General features: G+C 51.2%; 1 protein-coding gene across 7 annotated transcripts in view; it reads right to left on the minus strand.

The window, feature by feature from the left end:
• LOC132816571 (arf-GAP with Rho-GAP domain, ANK repeat and PH domain-containing protein 1) overlaps nucleotides 1-22,809 on the minus strand; it is a 165,886-nt gene that overhangs the window by 68,926 nt on the left and 74,151 nt on the right. For all 7 annotated transcript variants that reach the window (XM_060826344.1, XM_060826348.1, XM_060826346.1 and 4 more), the window contains 4 exons: nucleotides 18,561-18,667; nucleotides 15,580-15,677; nucleotides 13,650-13,829; nucleotides 1,450-1,519 (listed from right to left, as the gene is read on the minus strand). In XM_060826344.1, coding sequence (XP_060682327.1) covers nucleotides 1,450-1,519; nucleotides 13,650-13,829; nucleotides 15,580-15,677; nucleotides 18,561-18,667 — 455 coding nt within the window. The remainder of the gene's footprint in view (nucleotides 1-1,449; nucleotides 1,520-13,649; nucleotides 13,830-15,579; nucleotides 15,678-18,560; nucleotides 18,668-22,809) is intronic.

The following is a 22,809-nucleotide window of genomic DNA, read 5'->3' on the forward strand; positions in this document are numbered from 1 at the left end:
CAAAGTCAAAGGAAAACAGCATTTGGACACTGCGTGAGTGGAGTGCGTGGACTGGTTCAGAAGTGAACAGGAGAGCTCAGAATACCAGAATACAAAAGGTCAACTGAAGGAAAGCATCACTCTGCACCAAGGAAGATCACTTAGAGAAAGATTGGGGAAGGTGGGAGTGATGAGTCTGAAGACTGCTCCCTTCCTCGGGGAAGAGCAGATCTGAACAAGGTGTTTCAGAATCACGAGGGGTTTGGTATTGAGTAGACCCTTGGTGCAAGGATCAAGAATGATCAAGAACATAGATTTAGGGCATCAGTAACTAGGGCTGACAATTTCAAGAAAGCTAGGATTGAGATTGAGGAGGAACGTTTTCACTCAGAGTTGTTAGGGTTTGGAATGCTGTGCCTGGGAGAGTGGCGGAGGCAGAGGTTTCAAAAGAGCTGGATAGTTATTGGAAAGGGATGAAGTTAGAGGGTTACAAGATAGGGCTGGAGGCAGGGGAGACTGGATGGCTCGAATGGCCTCATTCTGTGCAGTAAAAGCCTGAGAAACAGGAGGTTGGGAAATGTTCTTCACAAACCAAACACAAAATAGTTGCAGGAGTGGGCCATTCAGCCCATCAAACGTGCTCCATCATTCAATATGATCGTGGCTGACCGAGGGGTCAGTGCCCCCTCCTCAATATCTCTCCATTCCCCGGGGAACATGAGATATCAAACTAGCCCAACCTTAAATGTACTCAATGCTGGAGCACCCACTGCTCTCTCAGCCAGAGGACTCCAAAGATTCACGGCCTCCCGACTGCAGTTATTCTCCCGAATCTTGGCCCAAGAATCTTAGACGCAATCCCGAGACTACACCCCACGTATCCTCAACGCCTCACCCACTGGGAATAATCCCTCAATCTTGTCCATTTCCCGGATTTTTCGACTGACTAGGAATACCAGAGACACCCAATCAGACACCATCTTTATCGAACGGCAGAGCAGCCCGAGGGGCCGAATGGCCTGCCACATGAGCCGTCAGTGTGCGACAGGATTGAATGCCTTTTGGAAATCCCCGTGTACTACATCGACTGGCTCTCCCTTATCAACCCCACTGACTGCAACCCCCAAAAAGCATCTAATAGATCTGTCAAACAAGGGTATCCCTTTCGTTCAGCCATTGGTCAGGACGTGGAGTGTACATCCTGAGGGCAGGAGGGACAGCAGCTTGCAGGTGGGAGGAAGGTATTTGAGGGTAATGGCGGGGTGTGTAGTGGGGCTGGGTTAGTGGGGATTGGGAGTAATCGGTTTCTGTGCTGGACGATTTTACGATCCCAAATTGATTCAAGAGTCGTGCGGAAAGTGGAGTTGAGGATTCATAGCTCAGTCATGATCTCACTGAATGGTGGAGTACGCTCGATGGGCTGAATGGCCAATTCCTGTTCCCATGTCCTTTTGGTTTTGACTCTCTCACCTTGTCATTCTCAAAGTATCTCAAATAGTCAGGATCCAGTCTGACAAAACGTCGTTGGTAAATGTAGGAGCTGTGGGGAGACAGAGAGAGAGAGACACACACAGAGGTTAGGGAGTCAGGAGTACAGGACAGTGACCTCCCTCACTCACTGCTTCACTCTGACTCAGTAATTGTCAGCTCCTAAACCCACTCCATCACCAGGAAATAGAGGCCACCACCCAGTAACCGGGAGCACAGTCCCCCAGTAACCGGGAGCACAGTCCCCCAGTAACCGGGAGCACAGTCCCCCAGTAACCAGGGCCGCAGCCACCCAGTAACCGGGAGCACAGTCCCCCAGTAACCGGGAGCACAGTCCCCCAGTAACCGGGAGCACAGTCCCCCAGTAACCGGGGCGCAGTCCCCCAGTAACCGGGAGCACAGTCACCCAGTAACCGGGAGCACAGTCCCCCAGTAACCGGGAGCACAGTCCCCCAGTAACCGGGGCGCAGTCTCCCAGTAACCGGGGGCGCAGTCCCCCAGTAACCGGGAGCACAGTCCCCCAGTAACCGGGGCGCAGCCACCCAGTAACCGGGAGCACAGTCCCCCAGTAACCGGGGCGCAGTCCCCCAGTAACCGGGAGCACAGTCCCCCAGTAACCGGGAGCACAGTCCCCCAGTAACCGGGAGCACAGTCCCCCAGTAACCGGGAGCACAGTCCCCCAGTAACCGGGGCACAGCCACCCAGTAACCGGGAGCACAGTCCCCCAGTAACCAGGGCCGCAGCCACCCAGTAACCGGGAGCACAGTCCCCCAGTAACCGGGAGCACAGTCCCCCAGTAACCGGGAGCACAGTCCCCCAGTAACCGGGAGCACAGTCCCCCAGTAACCGGGGCACAGCCACCCAGTAACCGGGAGCACAGTCCCCCAGTAACCGGGAGCACGGTCCCCCAGTAACCGGGAGCACGGTCCCCCAGTAACCGGGAGCACAGTCCCCCAGTAACCGGGAGCACGGTCCCCCAGTAACCGGGGCGCAGCCACCCAGTAACCGGGAGCACGGTCCCCCAGTAACCGGGGCGCAGCCACCCAGTAACCGGGAGCACAGTCCCCCAGTAACCGGGAGCACAGTCCCCCAGTAACCGGGAGCACAGTCCCCCAGTAACCAGGAGCACAGTCCCCCAGTAACCGGGAGCACAGTCACCCAGTAACCGGGAGCACAGTCCCCCAGTAACCGGGAGCACGGTCCCCCAGTAACCGGGAGCACGGTCCCCCAGTAACCGGGAGCACGGTCCCCCAGTAACCGGGAGCACAGTCCCCCAGTAACCGGGAGCACAGTCCCCCAGTAACCGGGAGCACAGTCCCCCAGTAACCGGGAGCACAGTCCCCCAGTAACCGGGAGCACAGTCCCCCAGTCACCGGGGCACAGTCACTGATCTGACTGAAACAACTGAGAGAAAAGACCCTTTTCCCAGAAACTAAAACACCACGACACGCAGCCACACCTCATTCCCCCACACGCCTCAGTCTCCTCCACCCCTACCCTCCCGTACACACCTCACCTCCATCCCCTCACTACATCACCCTCATTCACCCCAACCCCACTCCACCATCCCTCACCCACCCATTTACTCCCGCCCCACACCCTCGCATGCCCTCAGGCCTCCCCCACCCCACTGTCACCTCCACAACCCCTCGCCCCCTCACCCTGACCCGGTCTGCAAATCCCCACCACCCCCCCCCCCAAGCACCATACATTCACCACACCCACACCCTCCTCCTCTGGAACACCCCACCCTCACAACCCTCACCCCTCACCCACCCTCCCAACTGTCACATACACAGACACCCACCCTGCATCTCCCCCCCAAGTCATGATTCCCCACTCGCCCCCCAGACTCAGTGCCCACACTAGGGCAAAGCCAGCCTTCAGAGACATGGGCATTGTGCCGCTTCCCCAAGGGAAAAGAGAGAGAGGGAGAGTCCGGCAGCCGGAGTGCAATGTGGGAAAGTAGAAAGCTGCTCACTTCAGAGGGAGGGAACAGAGTAGGATCGAAACGGACAGCCAGCCCGGAACGGGGGGGCGCAGAGGGACCATGGTGTTCCAGTGCCTGAGGGTGGTCAGCAGGAAGGCTCCTCAGATACCATCCTCAGATACCGGGGGAGGGGCAACAGTTCGAGAGGGTGTGGAGGTTCCGGTGTGGGACTGGGGTGGACAAGGTCAGAAGTCACATGACACCAGGATATCGTCCAACAGGTTCATTTGAAATCAAATAAAACCAAATCAACATAAAGAGGGAGCAGCACCATCAGCAGGACGTCGGGGATCTGGTCTGACCTTGGGCAGGATAGAACCTACAGCTATGCCAACCATTCACTCAGCATGAAGTGGGCACAGCCTGGGTTCAATGCCAATTGCCAGGTACTGCCATTGCTGCCAATTTCCCTGCAGCACCTTGTGTCTGATAGATATGGACTTGGACACAACACTGGTACTGGGTGTATCATTGCAGCCTGCTACCAACTCTGTGCCGATGCTGAAGGAGCCGATCAAAGCTCCGATGAACCTGGAATTTCTCACACGGGACACCAGGACCATGCAGAGACCATGAGGAATGTCCGTGAGACTCCGGAGAGTTGTGCTGGGAATCCCATCCCCTCCAGAACACTCGCTATTGCTCTGGGTGCAAAGGGACCCGCGATCTGCACGGGAATCATTAACGGACGAGGGTCGAAATGTATAATGCTGGAAAAGCACAGCAGGTCAGGCAGCGTCCGAGGAGCAGGAGAGTCAATGTTTCGGGCATAAGCCCTTCATCAGGAATGAGGGTGGGACCAAAGGGGCTGAGAGATAAATAGGAGGGTAAGGCTGGGGGTGGGTGGTGAAAGGGGCTGGGACAGCAATAGGTGGATGCAGGTAGAGGGTGATGGCGATAGGTCGGAGGGGAGGGTGGAGTGGATAGATGGGAAGGAAGATCAGGAATGGCTTATGTCCAAAACGTCGACTCTCCTACCCCTCGGACGTTGCCTGACCTGCTGTGCTTTTCCAGCAACACATCCTCTCGACTCTGATCTCCAGCATCTGCCTTTCTCCTTATTAAGGCACATGGCATTTTTGCTGGGAATGAACTGAAGAAAGCAGCAAAACTTAAAATCACTCTGGATGATGCATTCAAAGAGAAATGCAGCCGAGATGACACATAATCTGAGAGAGTGGTTGCTGGTATTTTGGAAAAATACTGCATTTGATTTCAAACAAACCTGTTCGACTATAACCCGGTGTCTTGTGACATCTGACTCAGATGTGGAGGGATTGCCAAGACCAGATCTCGAATACTATGTACAGCTTCAGGGTCCTTATTTAAGGAAGGATGTAAATACATTGGAAATAATTCCGAGGATTTACGAGTGGGTTGTTTGATGAGGAGGTTCAGACAGACAGGGGCATGTTTCCAGTGGAGTTCAGAGAGGGAGGGGTTAACTGATTGGAATGCGTGGGACCCCAAGCGGTCTGGACATGGAGGATGTGGAAAGGATATTTCCTCTTGTGGGTCAGCCCAGGACCAGGGGGCGCTGTTTTACAATTAGGGGGTCACCCTCCCAGGACAGAGATGAAGGGAATGTAGCAGCAAGTTACTGCAGAGGCAGAGGAATCCGTACTGAAAACAGGAAATACCGGAGATCCCACCGGGTCAGACAGCATCCACAGAGCGAGAGAAGAGAGCTAATGTTCCCAATGTAGATGCCTCTTCATCAGAGTTCGACTGATGTTTGGTTATCCACTTTGGTGGCAAGAACAGGAAGGCAGATTACTACCTCAATGGAATCAATTTAGGTAAAGGGGCAGTACAGAGAGATCTGGGTGTTCTTGTACACCAGTCAATGAAGGTAAGCATGCAGGTACAGCAGGTAGTGAAGAAGGCTAATAGCATGCTGGCCTTCATAACAAGAGGGATTGAGTATAGAAGCAAAGAGGTTCTTCTGCAGCTATACAGGGCCCTGATGAGACCACACCTGGAGTACTGTGTGCAGTTCTGGTCTTCAAATTTGAGGAAAGACATTCTGGCTATTGAGGGAGTGCAGCGTAGGTTCACGAGATCAATTCCTGGAATGACGGGACTACCTTACACTGAAAGACTGGAGCGACTGGGCTTGTATACTCTTGAGTTTAGAAGACTGAGAGGGGATCTGATTGAGACATATAAGATTATGAAAGGATTGGACACTCTGGCAATAGGAAACATGTTTCCGCTGATGGGTGAGCACCGAACCAAAGGACACAGCTTAAAAATACGGGGTAGACCATTTAGGACAGAGATGAGGAGAAACGTCTTCACCCAGAGAGCGGTGTCTGTGTGGAATGCTCTGCCCCAGAGGGCAGTGGAGGCCCAGTCTCTGGATTCATTTAAGAAAGAGTTGGATAGAGCTCTCAAGGATTGTGGAATCAAGTGTTATGGAGATAAGGCAGGAACAGGATACTGATTAAGGATGATCAGCCATGATCATATTGAATGGTGGTACAGGCTCGAAGGGCTGAACGGCCTACTCCTGCACCTATTGTCTATTGACTCGGAGAGTTGTGAGACTTTGGGAGTCTCTGTGGCAGGGGTCTGGGGAAGGCGGGGGGGGGGTGGTATCTTTGAATATTTGAAGACAGAGGTGAAAAGCAGTTCTGAGGAAGGGTCACCTCGACCCAAAACGTTAACTCTGATTTCTCTCCACAGATGCTGCCAGACCTGCTGAGCTTTTCCAGCAACTTCTGCTGTTTGTTTCTGAATAGATTCTTGTTGGGCAGGGGATGGTGGAAGGGTGAGGGTGGGGGGAGAATGTGGGATTTGAAACACAAACAGAAACAATCTTACTGAGAGACAGAGTCGGGCTAGAGGGACCGAATGGCTCACTCTTGGTCCTTTGCCTGTGTTAATGAGCCCAGACATTTCCCGATCCCAGGACATGGTGACGGGGGTATCCGCTGAGCACAGGTCTAAGCTTCTGGGTGTGGCTGGATTGGCCGTGCTAAATTAGCCACTGTGTCCAGGGTGGGCGAGCCCCAGGAAGTGCAGGGATACAGGGTTAGGGCGGGGGATGGGGCTGGATGGGACGCTCTCCAAAGAGACGGTGTGGACTTGTCAGGCTGAATGGCTGTGGGGATTCTCTAAAACAAGAAGATCCTCAAACATCCCACATTAAAATCTGAAGGGAAGTGCACTCAAAAACATAGGTTCACCATCAGGAACCATCTTCCACGCAGAGGGACGGGGTACGAGGTGGAATCCATCCAGATATCTTGGTCAAATTAAAATGAAGGCAGTGGGTATGCCTCAAGGCCATCTCTGTGACACGCAGAGAGATCCCACACCCGTCTGCTTAAGCAGGAACAGGGGCCAGCAGTGGGGATGGGGTGGAGGGGAGGGACTCTCGCTGAAGGGGAGGTGAGGCACAAAGAAACAAGAGAAGCAAAGAGGGATTCTGAAAAAAGACTGGCAGCTAACAGAGGAGACTCCCAAACTCTTCGTAGGTACATCAACAGTAAACAGAGGGGATAGCGTTGAGCACGGACCTCAAAACGGGAGTCATACTGTGAGGCAAGAAGAGGGTTCGGGGGCTGGATGAATATTTCAGATCGGTCTTTACGGAGGGACCAACACTGGCCAAGGTGGAGTGCAGAGCAGGAAAGTCAGTCCGTCACGAGAAAGGTTTGACGCTGATAGGTAGCAGACACTGGTGAGATGGTGGGTGCTCAAAAGTGGATCAGACACCGGAACATGATGAGATGTAACCCAGAATACAGAAGGATGTGAGAGTGGTAATTGCAGGAGAACCCGCCACAATCTTCCAAGCTTCCCTGCACTCCGGCTGCGGCGGGAAAATTGCACACATCTCACCCTTTAATGTCGTGAATATAGACCCAGCAATTACAGACCAGTCAGTTTATCTTCGGAGGTTGGATATCTTCTAGAAACCATTATTTGGGATAGGATTAGCAGTAAAATTGTTCCGTGGGGGTTGATATGGAAGAGGCAGCACCTATTCGTTCAGCAAAAATCTTGTTGAACTAACTTGCCGGAATAAAACATGACAGCCACGATTTGAAACAGAAATTGCTGGAGAAACTCAGCAGGTCTGGCAGCTTCTGTGGAGAGAGAAACAGAGTTAACATTTCAGGTCTAGAGTGACCCTTCTTCAGAATGGTCTTGCTGGAGATTTGGGATAATGTTGTAGATGTGGTGCAGATGGATTTCCAGAAGATGTTTAAAAAGGTGCCACACAACAGACTTGTGAAGAAAGTTAGAGGTCATGCTATAAAGGGACAGTAACAATGTGATACAAAACCAGGTGAGTGATGGGAAACAGAGAGTCACGGTCAGTGGGAACTTTCCCAATGGAGGAGGGATTGTAGTGGAGGTTCCCAGAGGTCAGTATTGGAACCCTCATTTCTCCTGATAATATATTCATAACTTGGATCTTGCTGTGCAGGGAACCATTTCAAAGTTGTTGGATGACTCAAAACTTGCAAGGACCATAAACTGTGAGGTCATCAGTTTGGGGTGACACGTGGCTCAGTGGTTAGCACTGCTGCCTCACAGCGCCAGGGTCCCAGGTTCAATTCCAGCCTCGGGCAACTGTGTGGAGATTGCACATTCTCCCCGCGTCTGCGTGGGTTTCCTCTGGGTGCTCCAGTTTCCTCCAACAATCCAAAGATGTGCAGGTCAGGTGGATTAGTCATGGGAAATTGTCCCAAAGTGCCCAGGGACGCGCAGGTTAGATGGATTCGTCATGAGAAATTGTCCCAAAGTGCCCAGGGATGCGCAGGTTAGATGGGTTTGTCATGAGAAATGCAGGGTTACAGGGATAGGGGGAGGGGGTTGAGTCTGAGTGGGATGTTCTTCAGAGGGTCAGTATGACTCAAAGGGCTGAATGGCCTGTAGGGACTTGATCACAGTGTAGAACCTAAAACGAATGTTAACATGTTGGTGAGGTGGGTGGATAGTTGGCAGATGAAATTTCAAGAGTTTTGTGGGTTCAAAGCAGATGGAGGGACAGTATAAACTAAAGGGTACTGTTCGAAAGGGTATGCAGGGGCTGAGAAACATCCAGGTCTGATTGGGCCTAAACCCATTCAAGGTGGCAGGACAGGCTGGTGGGGGACAGTTTATAAAGCACACAGTGTCCTCAACGTTATTAATACGGGTCTAGGGTACAGGAGCGAGGAGGGGATGGGCCTCAGCTGGAGGGTTGGGTACAGCTGTGGGCGCCATGTTACAGGAAAGATGGGAACGTGTTGGAGAACGCGGTTTACAGGGATGATTCCAGGAACATCAGTGATGAGGAGAGACTGAAGACGCTGGGAAGGTTGAGAGAGAGAGAGGTCTGACAGAGAGGTCTGACAGTGGGTCGGGCAGAGGGGAGAGGGGCTGGCTGTCCCTGTTTGCAGTAAGATGACATACCAAAGGACATTGTTCAAAAGTATTTTACAAAAGAGTTGTGTGAGAAATGCACTTTCACTCAGCGAGTAGTCGGAGTCTGGAATGTACTGCCTGGAAACGTGGTGAGGGCAGGTTCAGCTGAGGGCTGTGTAAACAGGAACAATATATCGGGATACCCGCACAAGGAGGGATATTGGCAATCAGCCAAAACACTCAGCGAGTCAGTACAGATGCGATAGGCTGAATGGCCTCCTGGTACATGGTACAATTCTATTCTACACACCCCTGAGCATGCACGTCTGTTCTGTTGCTACCATCTAACACCAGCGGAGGGTGGGGAGAGGGGGTAAGGGATCAGGATTCTACGGCAAAGTACATAACAGCCTCCACCCAAAATCAAAATCCACCACAGCACAGCGACAAAAAATATTAACAAAGAAAACATGGCTCTCAAATGGTACAACTCAGCAGGCAGTGAACATTACATTCCCGCAGACCTGAAGATGCTCCCAGTGGAGAAATAATTCAAACCCAACAGCCTGGAGGAGAGAGAACATTCCAGAATTCAGTGGCTTCAGATAGTGCTGCTGTTCGGAAACTGACCTCCCCCCTTCTTGTGAAAAGGTCCTGATTCTCCCTTTCGGTCATGTGACAGGAAGTCAATTAATCAATTGCTGATGCTAAAGACAGCAATGAATTGATTCTTCAATTATTTTGTCCACACATCAATAAACATTTAACATCGGAAATGTGAGACAGAGTGGGCCATTTGGCCCCTCAAATCTGCTCTCTCACAAACATGGCTGACTGTAGTGATTGGAACCAGGGAGACTTCATTGACTACAAACTCCAGGTTAACAATCTCCAATCAGAAAATCCCTGGCTGACCAAAATAACCAGCAGATATAACCAGGAGATCAGAATCTCAGAAAAACATATGTAACCAGGGGAATGACTCTGAGCTGGTTGGCTATAGGCAGTGCACTGTGCTCAGGTAAATCAATGGGCACTTGGTGACAGAGGCACCAGCCTCTGTGCAGCTATTCCACCAACCTTCCAGTTCAGCACCACCTCCTGCATTACCCATCATCACTCAGTCCCCTTAATGACCAAAAACCCATTGACCTCTCTCCGCAACAGACTCAAGGACTCAGCTCCACAAGCTCAGAGGGGAAGAATTCCGAAGACTCTTAAAACTCCATGTGAAAGCTTTTTTTAAAATTCATTCATGGAACCTGGGCATTGCTGGGAGGAACAGGATTTATTGCCTGTCCCTTGAGAAGAGGGAATGCCAGGACTTTGACCCAGTGACACTGAAACAACAGTGATATATTTCCAAGTCAGGATGGTGAGTGGTTCAGAGGGGAACCTGCAGGGGGCGGTGTTCCCATGTATCTGCTGCCCTTGTCCTTCTAGATGGATGTGATCGTGAATCATGGACTGCAGCGGTTCAAGAAGGCAACTCAATCCCACCTTATCAAGGGGCAATTAGGGACAGGCAACAACTGCTGGGCCCATACCCCACCCTATCCCTTTAATCGCCCCAGCTCCCAACCCTCCTCCCTATTCCTGTCACCCCCTCCAGCCCCTACACCCCCTCCCCATCTCTGTTACCCCCTCCAGCCCCTACACCCCCTCCCTGTCTCTGTCACCCCTCTAGCCCCTACAACCCCCATCTCTGTCACCTCCTCCAGCCCCTACACCCCCCCATCTCTGTAACCCCCTCCAGCCCCTACACCCCCTCCCTATCTCTGTCCCCTCCCCAAGCCCCTACACCCCCTCCCTATCCCTGTCACTCCCTCCAGCCCCTATACTCCCTCCCTATCTCTGTCAACCCCTCCAGCCCCTACACCCCCTCTAGCCCCTACAACCCCCTATCTGTCACCTCCCCCAGCCCCTACACCGCTTCCCTATCTCAGTAGCCTCCTCCAGCCCCTACAGCCTCTCCCTATCTCTGTAACCCCCTCCAGCCCCTACACCCCCTCCCTATCTTTGTAACTCCCTCCAGCCCCTACACCCCCTCCCTGTCACCTCCACTAGCCCCTACACCCTCTCCCTATCTCTGTAACCCCCTCCAGCCCCTACATCCCCTCCCTATATGTGACCCCCTCCAGCCCCTACACCCCCTCCCCAAGTCCCTACACCCCCTCCCTATCTCTGTCCCCTTCCCAAGCCCCTACACCCCCTTCCTATCTCTGTCCCCTCCCCAAGCCGCTACACCCCCTCCCTATCTCTGTCCCCTCCCCAAGCCCCTCCATCCCCTCCCCAAGCCCCTCCATCCCCTCCCTATCTCTGTCCCCTCCCCAAGCCCCTACACCCCCTCCCTATCTCTGTCCCCTCCCCAAGCCCCTCCATCCCCTCCCTATCTCTGTCCCCTCCCCAAGCCCCTCCATCCCCTCCCTATCTCTGTCCCCTCCCCAAGCCCCTACACCCCCTCCCTATCTCTGTCCCCTCCCCAAGCCCCTACACCCCCTCCCTATCTCTGTCCCCTCCCCAAGCCCCTAACCCCCTCCCTATCTCTGTCCCCTCCCCAAGCCCCTAACTCTGAAGCTTGGCTGTCAACAACTGATTGGTTTGTGGACGAGTGACCAATTATTGATGACAAAGGCCTTCTGCCGACCAACAACAAATAACTGGCTCCCAAATAGCCAAAGAGCTTGAGGGTGTGAATGTTTTGGCAGAAACCAGGTACCTTTGGAGAAGCTGTTTTTGCTCTGCAGTAAGAAGCAGCTCAAGCCTGAAGATAGCCAGTTTATTTCCAGGCACTGTAAACTGTGACTTAACTAAAAGTCAAAGACAAAGTGGGAAGCAGTCACCCTGTGCCTCCTGCAAACAAGTGAAGATATCAGGAGGAGGACAATACAGAAGCATCATCCCCATCAACCAGCTGAGTGGCACAGCAGCTCAGTGGTTAGCACTGCTGCCTCACAGCACCAGGGACCCGGGTTCAATACCCTCCTCAGGGTCTGTGGAGTTTGCACATTTTCCCCATGACTGTGCGGGTTTCCTCCGGGTGCTCCGGTTTCCTCCCACAGTCCAAAGATGTGCAGGTTAGGGTGGATTGGCCATGGGAAATGCAGGGTTATAGGGATTGGGTGGGGGTGGGGGTGGGGGCAGGGTCAGCATCACCTCAATGGGCCAAATGGCCTGCCCCCACAAAGCAGGGATTCTGTGGAAAGTGTCATCACGTTACGTGCTGTGGGCAGGGACCAGTCTACCCACGGCCCCCGATATTCCTTCATGTGTGTGTGTGTGTGTGTGTGGAGGGGAAGATGGGAAGAGGTTAGATGTTTAAACAGTGGGGTTGTGAGACTGAGGGGTTCCTCATTCCCCACCTGCAGCTACTCAGATTGTGTTATAAATAAATCGCCGTCCCTGGTCAGTGCAGAAATCTGGTCCATTCCTTCTGTTAACGCGAGTCTCAAAGACAGGGACACCAGGTAAATCTGTCTCCTTTTATAAAGTCTTTAACATCTGTGATGACTCTGGGGATAGTGGGGATTGGTTTCCAATATGTTCCCACCCCTCTGAGGGAGGGGTAACGAGTTGTTTCACCAGGAATTTCCTGGCCCTCTGTTTAGGATGGATAGGACAGCTCCACCAGAGCGATCGTTTACACAGACGAGACTTTGCTATTCACTCACAGGATGTGACATCACTGTCCACCTCTGATTACCCAGGAGACAGTTCCGAATAACAATAAACAATGAACCGCTGGTGCTGGAAATCTGAAACAGGAATTCTTGGAGAAACTCAGCAGGTCTGGCAGTATGTGTGGAGAGAGAAAGCGGAGTCCACGTTTCAGGTGGACTGACCCCTCATCAGGTCTGAAGAAGAGTCTTCAAAACATGAACTCTGCTTCCTCACTCCACAGGCCGGGCCAGACCTGCTGGGTTTCTCCAGCAATTTCTGTTTTCATTTAAGAATCAATCTACGATGGGTCTGGGGTCACATGTAGGCCAGACCAAGTAAGAGCAGCAGATTTCCATCCCTAAAAGGACATCACTGTCCACTCTAAGGATGGGTTTTTCTGACAATAGTTCCACGGCCATAAATAGATTCCCAATCACAGGTTTCTTTTTTATCGAATTCACGTTCCACCATCTGTCACGGTGGGGTTGGAATCTGGGTCCCAGAACGACTCTCTGCATTACCGATCCAGTTATAGTACCACTCATCCATCACCTCAAGCACAGAACATGAAAGAGGGAACCTACGTCCCTTTTTTGGGGGGGATGGGGAGTGTGGGGTTGTTGAGAACAAGGGGGTAAGGCTTTCAACTCTAAGCCAGGCCACATTAGGGAAGGTTTCCTCACAACAGGAAGTGGGAATCAGGAGCACCTGGCTCCAGAAAATCACGGAAGTAACGGCCAAGTGGTATTATCACTGGATTGTTAATGTGGAGGCCCAGGTAATGTTCTGGGGACCTGGGTTCGAATCCCAGCACAGAACATGCTGGAGTTTCAATCAACTTTTTAAAAGTCTGGAATCAAGCGATGACCATGGATCCATTGTCACTTGTCTGAAAAAGCCCCATCTGGGTCACAAATCTCCCACAGGGAGGGAATTTGCCATCCTTACCCGGTCTGGCTCCAAGCTCACAGCAATGCCCTCTGGGTAATTAAGGGTGGGCAATAAATGTGGGCTCTCAACCTGTAAATGAATGAATTTAAAAAGCCTCTGATTTCAGGATAGAGATTGACATTTCTACGCTGTCCTCGAATGACCTGCCCCTTCTATCTCAGTCGATGGTCCACATGCGGCCTCCCCCCTTGCACCCCACCCTGAGCTCAGTGCTTACCCCTGCGGGGGGTTCTTGTCTAACCAACCCGCTTTGATGAGGGGGCACAGCTGGCTGGTGTTGAGGCCCTGCTTCAGGCCCAGCTGCTCCTGCCCCTCATACACATTGCCCTGAGAGGGCAGGCCACTGTCCACTCTCAATCCAGACACGCTCAGATCGTCAGAAGTGGAGCCGGGGGTGCTGCCAGGAAAAACAGAACACAAAAAAATAAAATCACGTCAGCTGACAGGAAAGGGACAGCACTGTTACAAAACACAACCATTTCCCTCCCTTCCCACACGTCCCTCACCGCAATGGGAAGCAATCTCTGCCTCACACACACACCGTCCCTCTATGTCTCTCCCTCTCGCTCTCTCCAGTCTCTTCCTCACTCTCTCTACACCTTTCTAATGTCTCTCCTCTGACTATACCCTCCACCCACCTCAGTGCCCCACCACTTCTCTTGCCCCCTCCCCCCTCTCTCTCCCCGTTATTCCTGCTCCCTCTCTTAACCTCTCTCTCCTCCCCATCTCTCTGCTCATTACTATTTCTCCTCTCTCTCTTTCTCTCTCCATCCTGTTTTTTTGATGGAGGGATCAGTGGCTGGGGGAGATGATTTGGAGATGCCGGTGTTGGACTGGGGTGTACAAAGTTAAAAATCACACAACACCAGGTTATAGTCCAACAGGTTTAATTGGAAGCACACTAGCTTTCGGAGCGTCGCTCCTTCATCAGGTGATTGTGAAGGGCTTGATCGTAACACAGAATTTATAGCAAAAATTTGCAGTGTGATGTAACTGAAATTATACATTGAAAAATTGATTGTCTATTCAGCTTTTCATCTGTTAGAATACAGTGATAGTTTCACTTCTTTCATGTGTAAATCACAAAACCCTTTTTTTAAAAGTTGCATTCTCGGGTTAGCTGTTAACAATGGTGATAGCTAGACAATATGTTGAAGGTGTTAGCCCCCTGTGTTCTCTGTCTATGACCTGATGTTTAGATTGATTCTAATCTAAAAAGTGAGATGACAGAGTTTTACATGAATTCCCGCAGTTTTTGAGCTCAGAGTTCTACACGAATGTATGCAGTTTTTGAGCAAAGTACAATGTAACTCTGCAAGTAGTTTTGCAAGAGATGGATTTAAGAAGTTTTATTTCGGGTGTGAGGGGAATACAGCGTTGACCCAGAGGGTGGTGGAGACCTGGAGTTCACTGCCTGTCAGGGTGGGAAAGGCAGAAACCCTCCTCACATTGATGAAGGATTTGGATGTGCATTTGTAATATCAAAGTACACAAGGCTATGGGCCACGTGCTGGGGAGTGGGATTAGAATAATTAGGGGGTTGGTTTTGACCAGTACGGATTTGATGGGTTGAAGGGCAGTTTTCTGTACTGTAGATCTCAAGGACTGCCTGACAGGAGATATCCAGCATCTAACTGGACACAAACCAGTCAAAAACTAAAACAGCTCCTCTTGTGGATAATTTATTAACAACTCAGTCTTACAGCTCCTTTCAGCCCCAGTGCTCCTGACGAATAAATGGGCTCCGACAATTAATGGCCATCTTCTTAACCTTAGTAGGTAGGCAAAAGGCTGGGAGAACATAGCAAGCCAGGCAGCACCAGGAGGTGGAGATGTCAACGTTTCAGGTATAACCCTCCTTCAGGATCCCCAAAACGTTGACTTCTACACCTCCTGACGCTGCCTGCCTTGCTGTGTTCCCCCAGCCTCCTGCCTGTCCCTCCTGACGCTGCCTGCCTTGCTGTGTTCTTCCAGCCTCCTGCCTGTCAACCTTGGATTCCAGCATCTGCAGGGTTTTTTTTGTCTGTTCTTAACCTTAGCACATTAACAAACTGTACAGGGTGCTGAAGGAGACAGGGGGAGCAGATTGAATGAGGTGGACATTCCCTCATGATAAACAGTTCTCGCACACAGGAAGAGGAACGTACTTGCTTAACATCATCTCGTAATCCTCGGCATTGTCGTCATCACTGAAGAAACTGCTGGGGCTCTCGCCGGTACTGCTCTGCTCAGGGTCAGTCACGTCCTGTCAAACACCAAGGGCCACATTTACTTTTGCTGAAACAGTGAGTACATCCCAGAGCTTTTCACGGTTCCAGTCAGACACAGAACACAGTCCAGTCCATCACACAATTCAGCCTTCCATCCACTGACTCCGCCTACACTTCCCGCTGCCTCGGGATAGCAGTCAGGATCATCAAGGTCCCCAGTCATACTCTCCCCCGCCCCCTTCCATAGGGGCAGAAGATACAGAAGTTTGACAACACATGCCAACAGATATTATTACAGCTATCAGAGTTCTGAACGGACCACTCATATATTAGAGTTGTGACCTTTCTCTGCACCTTCTCTGTAGCTGTCAGACTATAGAGAGGAACCTCGATTATCTGAATATTGGATTATCCAAAAGAGATCTCAAGCCCCTGATAGAAACATTAAATCAAAGATGTGTTTCCAACATTGATCGGGTTGTTTGTTTACAGTGATTAAAAGTGAACTCGGCTTACCGGACTGATGGGAGCCCAGGTACCGTCTCCAAATGACAGACCTCTCGCCCTCTCTCTCCCCCCACACTCTCCCTGGAGTTCTGCACAGGGGTGTAACCTAACCACCCCCACCCCCCACCTCACCCCCAGCCAACTTCCCCAGATAATCTCTCCAACATTGTCCTGTTCAGGGCTAAGGTGGAACCTGTGAAATAGTTGCAGGTGTGTGTGTGTGTATATATATATATGTGTGTGTGTGCGCGTGTGTGTGTGTATATATATATGTGTGCGTGTGTGTGCGTGTATATATATGTGTGCGTGTGTCCCAAATGCAGCAGCAGACTTACTGTTGGTGTCCAGTCTGGTGGGGGAAGGGGGTTGGGGTGGGGTGGACAGGGGAGCACAGGGAGGCTGGGCTGGATGGGGTTGCAGCATTGGATGGGGTTGGGGGTGTCAGAGGAGGTACAGGGCCTTGCGCGCGGTGTGCTGCTGCCTGGTCTCCTGAACGGGGAGTAGACTTAGCAAATGCTCGCTCGCTGTGTCAATCCCATCAACTGATTGGTGGGGGGGCCACTGGGTTCAGCAACGGTGCAGGTCCCTTACACACACGTGTGTAGCTGCTCAGAGATAAACCCTGAGACAGAGAGAAGGAGCAAGGCAGGCAAAGCGAGGAGAAAGGAAACTTCAGAAAACTCCGAGCCCCCGAGGAGAGGCCGTGAATCAATTAACCAAATAATCAGTTATCCAAATGAAATACTGCCCACCCAACGCGTTCAGATAATTGAAGTTCCTCTGTATTCTGCAATCAGTTCTATTACCCTGATGGACATATGTATGGTATGATTTGGCTGGATAGCATATAAAACTTTTCACTGTATCTCAGTACATGTGACAATAATAATTTGAACTAGGTCAACGTAAACTTTGTTAACACACAGAAAGGTCAACCTTGCGAAACGAGGCCGTTCATTCTGTGATCTGGATCTCTTAAAGATCAGATTCCCTCAGTGTGGAAACAGGCCCTTCGGCCCACCAAGTCCGCACCGACCCTCCAAAGAGTAACCTACCCAAACCCATTTCCCTCTGACTAATGCACCTCACACTATGGGCAGTTTAGCATGGCCAATTCACCCTGACCCTGCACATCATTGGGACTGTGGGAGGAAACCAGAGCACCCGGAGGAAACCCACGCAGACACGTGGAGAATGTGCAAACTCCACCCGAGGCTGGAATCGAACCTGGGACCCTGGCGCTGTGAGGCAGCAGTGCTAACCACTGAGCTGCCATTTAGTCCAATTCCTAGATTCTTTTTGCAGACTCCAGCAATATTCCCCCTCAAATATTTCTCCAATTCCCTTTGGAAAGCTCCTGCCCCAGCCAGAACACAGCAACCTCCTGTAAGAGGCTCTTGTTTATTCTTTCACAGGATGTGACCATCAGGGGTGAGGCTGGCACTTGCTGCCTGTCCCTAATTGCCCTTGAGCTGAATCACCAGGAGGCCATTCAGCCCCTTGGACCTGTACTAGCTCTGTTCCCTGAGTGGTTCACTAGGGTCAGTTCAGATGGCAATGAAAGCTTAACCACGTGGGTATGGGTCTGGAGTCACACCTCAGCCAGGCTGGAAGATGGCCCTCTTTAAACAGACAGTAGTGAAGCAAGTGGGCCTTTCCCCAACAATGGGGTCATGACCATCATTAGACCCTTAATTCCAGGGACTTGTTAAATTCAAATTCCACCATCTGCCATGGCGGGATTCGAACCTGGGTCCCCAGAACATTCCCTGGGTAACGGCCTACTGATGATACCACTCAGCGATCAGCTCCCCCTCTGAATTGCTGCTGTATTGACAGCACCTTCAGTGCAACCCTGTCCCCTTCTCCCATCGCCATCCCACACCTTCTGCTGAAAAAGACTCACACAGGACTCCAGACATTAGCTCTGTCTCCACAGACAGTTACTCCAGCGCTCTGAGTTTGTGCAGAAAACAACAAATACTGGAGATTACAGCAGGTCAGGCAGCATCCATGGAGAGAGAGCGAGCTAACGTTTCCAGTCCAGATCACTCTCATCCTGAAATGTTAGCTTGCTCTCTCTCTCTCTGTGGACCCTGCCTAACCCGCTGTGATCCCCAGCATTTGTCGTGTTCAGTACAGATTCCAGCCTCCACAGTAACTTGCGGCAACATTAAGAATAAAGACAAGCAGTCTGAAAGTGGATGACATTTTGCAAATCACAGACCTTCAGCAGTAACCTGCTCCCCCTCTCTGTAATCCTGATTGACAGCACCTGCGGTATTGTGCTTTTGTAATTCTAGCAAAGACATGATGGGCCGAATGGTGTCCCTGTGCCAACCCGTGATGCTATGGGAGTTCAATGTGAAGGAGGGGGTAGGGTAGGGTAGGATTTTGAGACGGTCACTCACCGAGCAGGGAGTCCGGCAGGAGCTGTCCTTGTCCCCCATTCCCGGCGGGAAGAAGACGCTGCTGTTGGGAAGTATCTCACATCGCGACTGCTCCGCAGGCTGGGAATCTGTCTCAACACAAAGGGGGGATAGCACACAGGGGTTAAACACACCGAACAGCCACACAAAGCCGGCAACTGTCAGACCTTGGGAGCTTTCTCTCAGTAAGGGCAGGAGCTAATGGAGTTCTCCAGTGAACCACGTGAGTCGAGGGATAACGATTAGACAGCGAGGATACCACCTGCTCCCCTTCAACATACCCCACGTGGACCCCTTTACCTCAATAGGACATCCCACCCTCAGGACAGTACAGCTGCAAAGTGACCCCGTGCTCGATTCACTGGAGGAGAGGTCTCTGACGCTCGGCACTCTGACTCTGAGAGGGTCCAGCTGGCACGGTGAACCGAATACCGCCAACAACACAGCCTGCTTCCTCCGTCAGCCCTCACGCTTTCCAGGCACAAGGGATAGAACTTGCATTCTGATAGCACCTTACACGGCCTCCGGACATCTCCCCAGCCAGCCAGTCAGAAGCATCCCCCAGGAGCTAAAGCAGTGCAGCCAGGGTGCTGTCAGGTAGCAATCCCAACAGGCAGAATGTGCACAGCAACATTCCCACAACCCTCCGGGATGCCTCCATCGATGTCCAGCGGGGAATTGTATCGGTCTGGACAGCTCCAGAGTGACCCGAACGGAGGGCACACCACTCTTTCTGGAGGCAGTTACTGCCGTGCCAGTGTTGTAGCCCTTTCTCAACACAACCACAGAACTTCCCTCAATGCGCACTGTTACCACATCCTCGAGTCACGCTCACTGTGTAGTTTAACCCGTGAGTTACCTCACTGGATCAAACTGGAACAGGAGGAGGCCATTCGGCCCTTCAAGGCTGCTCCACCATTCCATATGATCATGGCGGATCATCCAACTCAGTCCCCTGTTCTCTCTTTCCCCCTTTGATGCCTTTAGCCCTGAGACTATATCTATCTCCTTCTTGAAAACATTCAATGTTTTGGCCTCAACCACTTCCTGTGACAGAGAATTCCCCAGACTCCCCCCTCATTGTGTGAAGACATTTCTCCCCATCTCAGTCCGAAATGGCCTACCCCATATCCTGAGACTGTGACCCCCTGGTTCTGGGCTCCCTGGCCATTGGGAACATCCCTCCTGTGTCTACCCTGTCTAGTCCTGTTCGTAGTTTATACATTTTTATGACCTCCCCCTCGTTCTTCCAATCCCCGGTGAATATACTCCCAACCGACCCGGTCTCTCCTCATACATCAACCCCGCCATCCCAGGAATCAGTCTGGGAACCCCCTCGCTGCACTCCCTCCATCCCTGGAACATTCTAAACAGCTCCAACAAACACTCAAGAAGCTTGATACCGCCCAGGGCAAAGTAGCCCACTTGACTGGCACCACATCCACAAACACCCACTCCCTCCACCTCCAACCTGGTCTGGCCTACACGTGACTCCAGACCCACAGCAATGTGGTTGCCCTCTGGGCAATAAATACTGCCCTCACCAACAATGCCCTCATCCCGTGAATTTTTTTTAAAAACCATACTCTGAGGAGGTCTTCTGGGGCAGTGTCCCTACCTCAGAGGCAGTAGCTCAGGATTCATATCTATTTCCAGGACCTGACAGCCAAAGTGGGTGTGTTGATAAATGTGTCCAATAGCAGGGGTTAAGAGCAGGAGAAATCCCAGGTCCATTATGTACTGGAACGAGCAAGGAGCCTCTATCATCACCACCCCCTCACTCCAGGCTGCAACATACTTGTAAATGTGGATGTTGTCACTCTCACAGGAGGCCGTTCAGCCCCTCCAGTCTATTCCACCATTCAATGGGATCATGGCTGATCTGTGGCCTAACTCCATATCCACATCCTTTAATACCATTATTTAACTTATGTCTGCGTGGGTTTCCTCCGGGTGCTCCGGTTTCCTCCCACAATCCAAAGATGTGCAGGTCAGGTGAATTGGCCAGTCTAAATTGCCCATAGTGCCATTAGGTGCATTAGTCAGAGGGAAATGGGTCTGGGCGGGTTACTCTTCTGAGGGTCAGTGTGGACTGGTTGGGCCAAAGGGCCTGTTTCCACACTGCAGGGAATCTAATCATCAAAAAAAAACCGATCTGTCTCAGATTTAAAATTAACAACATCCACTGCCATTTTTGGGACAGAGTTCCAAACCTCTCCCACCCTTCGTACAAGTGCTTCCTAACATCTCTCCTGAGTGGTCTGGCACTAATCCTCACACTGTGCCCCTTATCTAGAATCCCCACCCAGTGGGAACAGTTGATCTTTATCTATCATGCCTTTACTGTGACATATTGAAGACCTTGATTAGGTTACGCATTAACCTTCTAAATTCACAAGAAAATGGACCTAAATTCGTATAATCTCTCCTCATAACGTAACCCCTGAAGTCTAGGTGTCATTCTTGTAAACCTACACTGTATTCCCTCCAAGACCAATCTATCCTTTGTGCCATGTGGTGCCCAGGTCTGCTCACAGAGCGCCAAGTGGGGGGTTCGAACCAAGGATTTGTGTAACTGCAGCATAACCTCCACGCCCCCAGACTTCAGTTACAAAGGGCAGTATTCCATTAGTTGTTTGGTTATTTTCTGCACTTGTTGAAGGTATGTGAAAGATCTCAGCACCTGGACACCCAGGTTTGTCACTCCGAGTGAACTGTAACCCACAAGCATTCACCTGACGTCAATTAAAACAACAGTCAATAGATGGCCCGAAGCATTGACCCTCCTGCCCCTCAATGCTGTCTGACCTTCTGTGCTTCTCCAGCTCCACACCTATCGACTCTGCTCTCCTCACTGTTTCCAAATAAAACAAACCAGCTCTATAAATAGACAACTTCAACGGCACTCCCTTCAGAACGCAGCAATCACTGTTCCTGGCAGGGACCCCCTCCCAATAACAGCTGCCAAAGGCCGGAGGAGAATGCATTAAACCAGGGAGTGTTGTGGATGGGCCGAACCTTCCGAGCAGTGAACGGGCGCATTTTTCCTGGAATCGGAGCTGTTGCCGGTCAGCATTTGTACACTCATCAAGCCTGGAGCAGAAGTAGGCCATTCAGTCCCTCAGGGCTGCTGCACCATCCAATAAGACCACAGCTATGGGCCCTCTTATGGTGTCCTGGTAATGTCCCTATCCCTCGACCAGGAGGCCTGGGTTCACGTCCCACCTGCCCCAGACATGTGTGATAATATCTCAGAACAGGCTGATTAGAAAAAAAGAGGTTTCTTTCCTTTTATAAAATACAGTCACAGCCGGTCTGCTTGCATTATGAATTCCACATTCCCATCTCGTCCCTATAATCCTCGATTCCTCGACCTGATAAGAATCTGTACAGTGAATATTTAACGGTTCCCCCCACCTCTACCAACCCCTGAGGCAGAGCTTCCAAAAGGATTCTGGGTAATTCAAGATAGAGGACGGGAAAAATTTCTGGCTGTAAGGGCTGCTATTTTTTTTTAAGGTATTTTAGGTGTTGGAGGTGATTTCCTCAAATTCCAGGAGCAGCAATTCCTGTTATGTACGCTGTTGCATTGTGTTAGAACTTTGGGGGAAAAGAAATCAAAACAACAGCAGATTAAAAGGGAGAAGAGCAGACAAAGGAAGCCCATGGTGAGGACAGTGCAGGAGGGAGAGAGAGAGAGAGAGAGAGAGAGAGAGAGAGAGAGACAGACAGAGAGACAGACAGAGAGAGAGAGAGACAGAGAGAGAGAGACAGAGAGACACAGAGAGAGAGAGAGAGAGAGAGAGAGAGAGAGACAGACACAGAGAGAGAGAGAGAGACAGACACAGAGAGAGAGAGAGAGACAGAGAGAACCTGCACAGTTACTGCCTTTGCTGTTTGAATTCGTGTATTGCGAGACATTGGAGTGCATCTGGGAAAATTAACAAACAGTGAATTTCACAACTAATCTTGGATAAAACTAGCCATAGCTATTAATTTAACCTGGGGCAGTGTTTGTAGAGGAATAAGACGGTGTTATTTTCTGGGTCTGTAGATTGTGAAGGAGCAAAAATGGCCTTTGCAGTGAGATGTACTTCTTGTCAGATGTGGGAGTTTAAGGGTTACTGCAGATTATATCTGCCCTAAATAGTGTTGGATTCGAATCTTATCAGATCGAGTGGATCGGTTGGAGAGACAGTTAGAAGCAATGAGGAATTTGCAACAGCAACAG

Source organism: Hemiscyllium ocellatum, chromosome 6 (genome assembly GCF_020745735.1).
Source record: "Hemiscyllium ocellatum isolate sHemOce1 chromosome 6, sHemOce1.pat.X.cur, whole genome shotgun sequence".
Lineage (NCBI taxonomy): Eukaryota > Metazoa > Chordata > Chondrichthyes > Orectolobiformes > Hemiscylliidae > Hemiscyllium > Hemiscyllium ocellatum.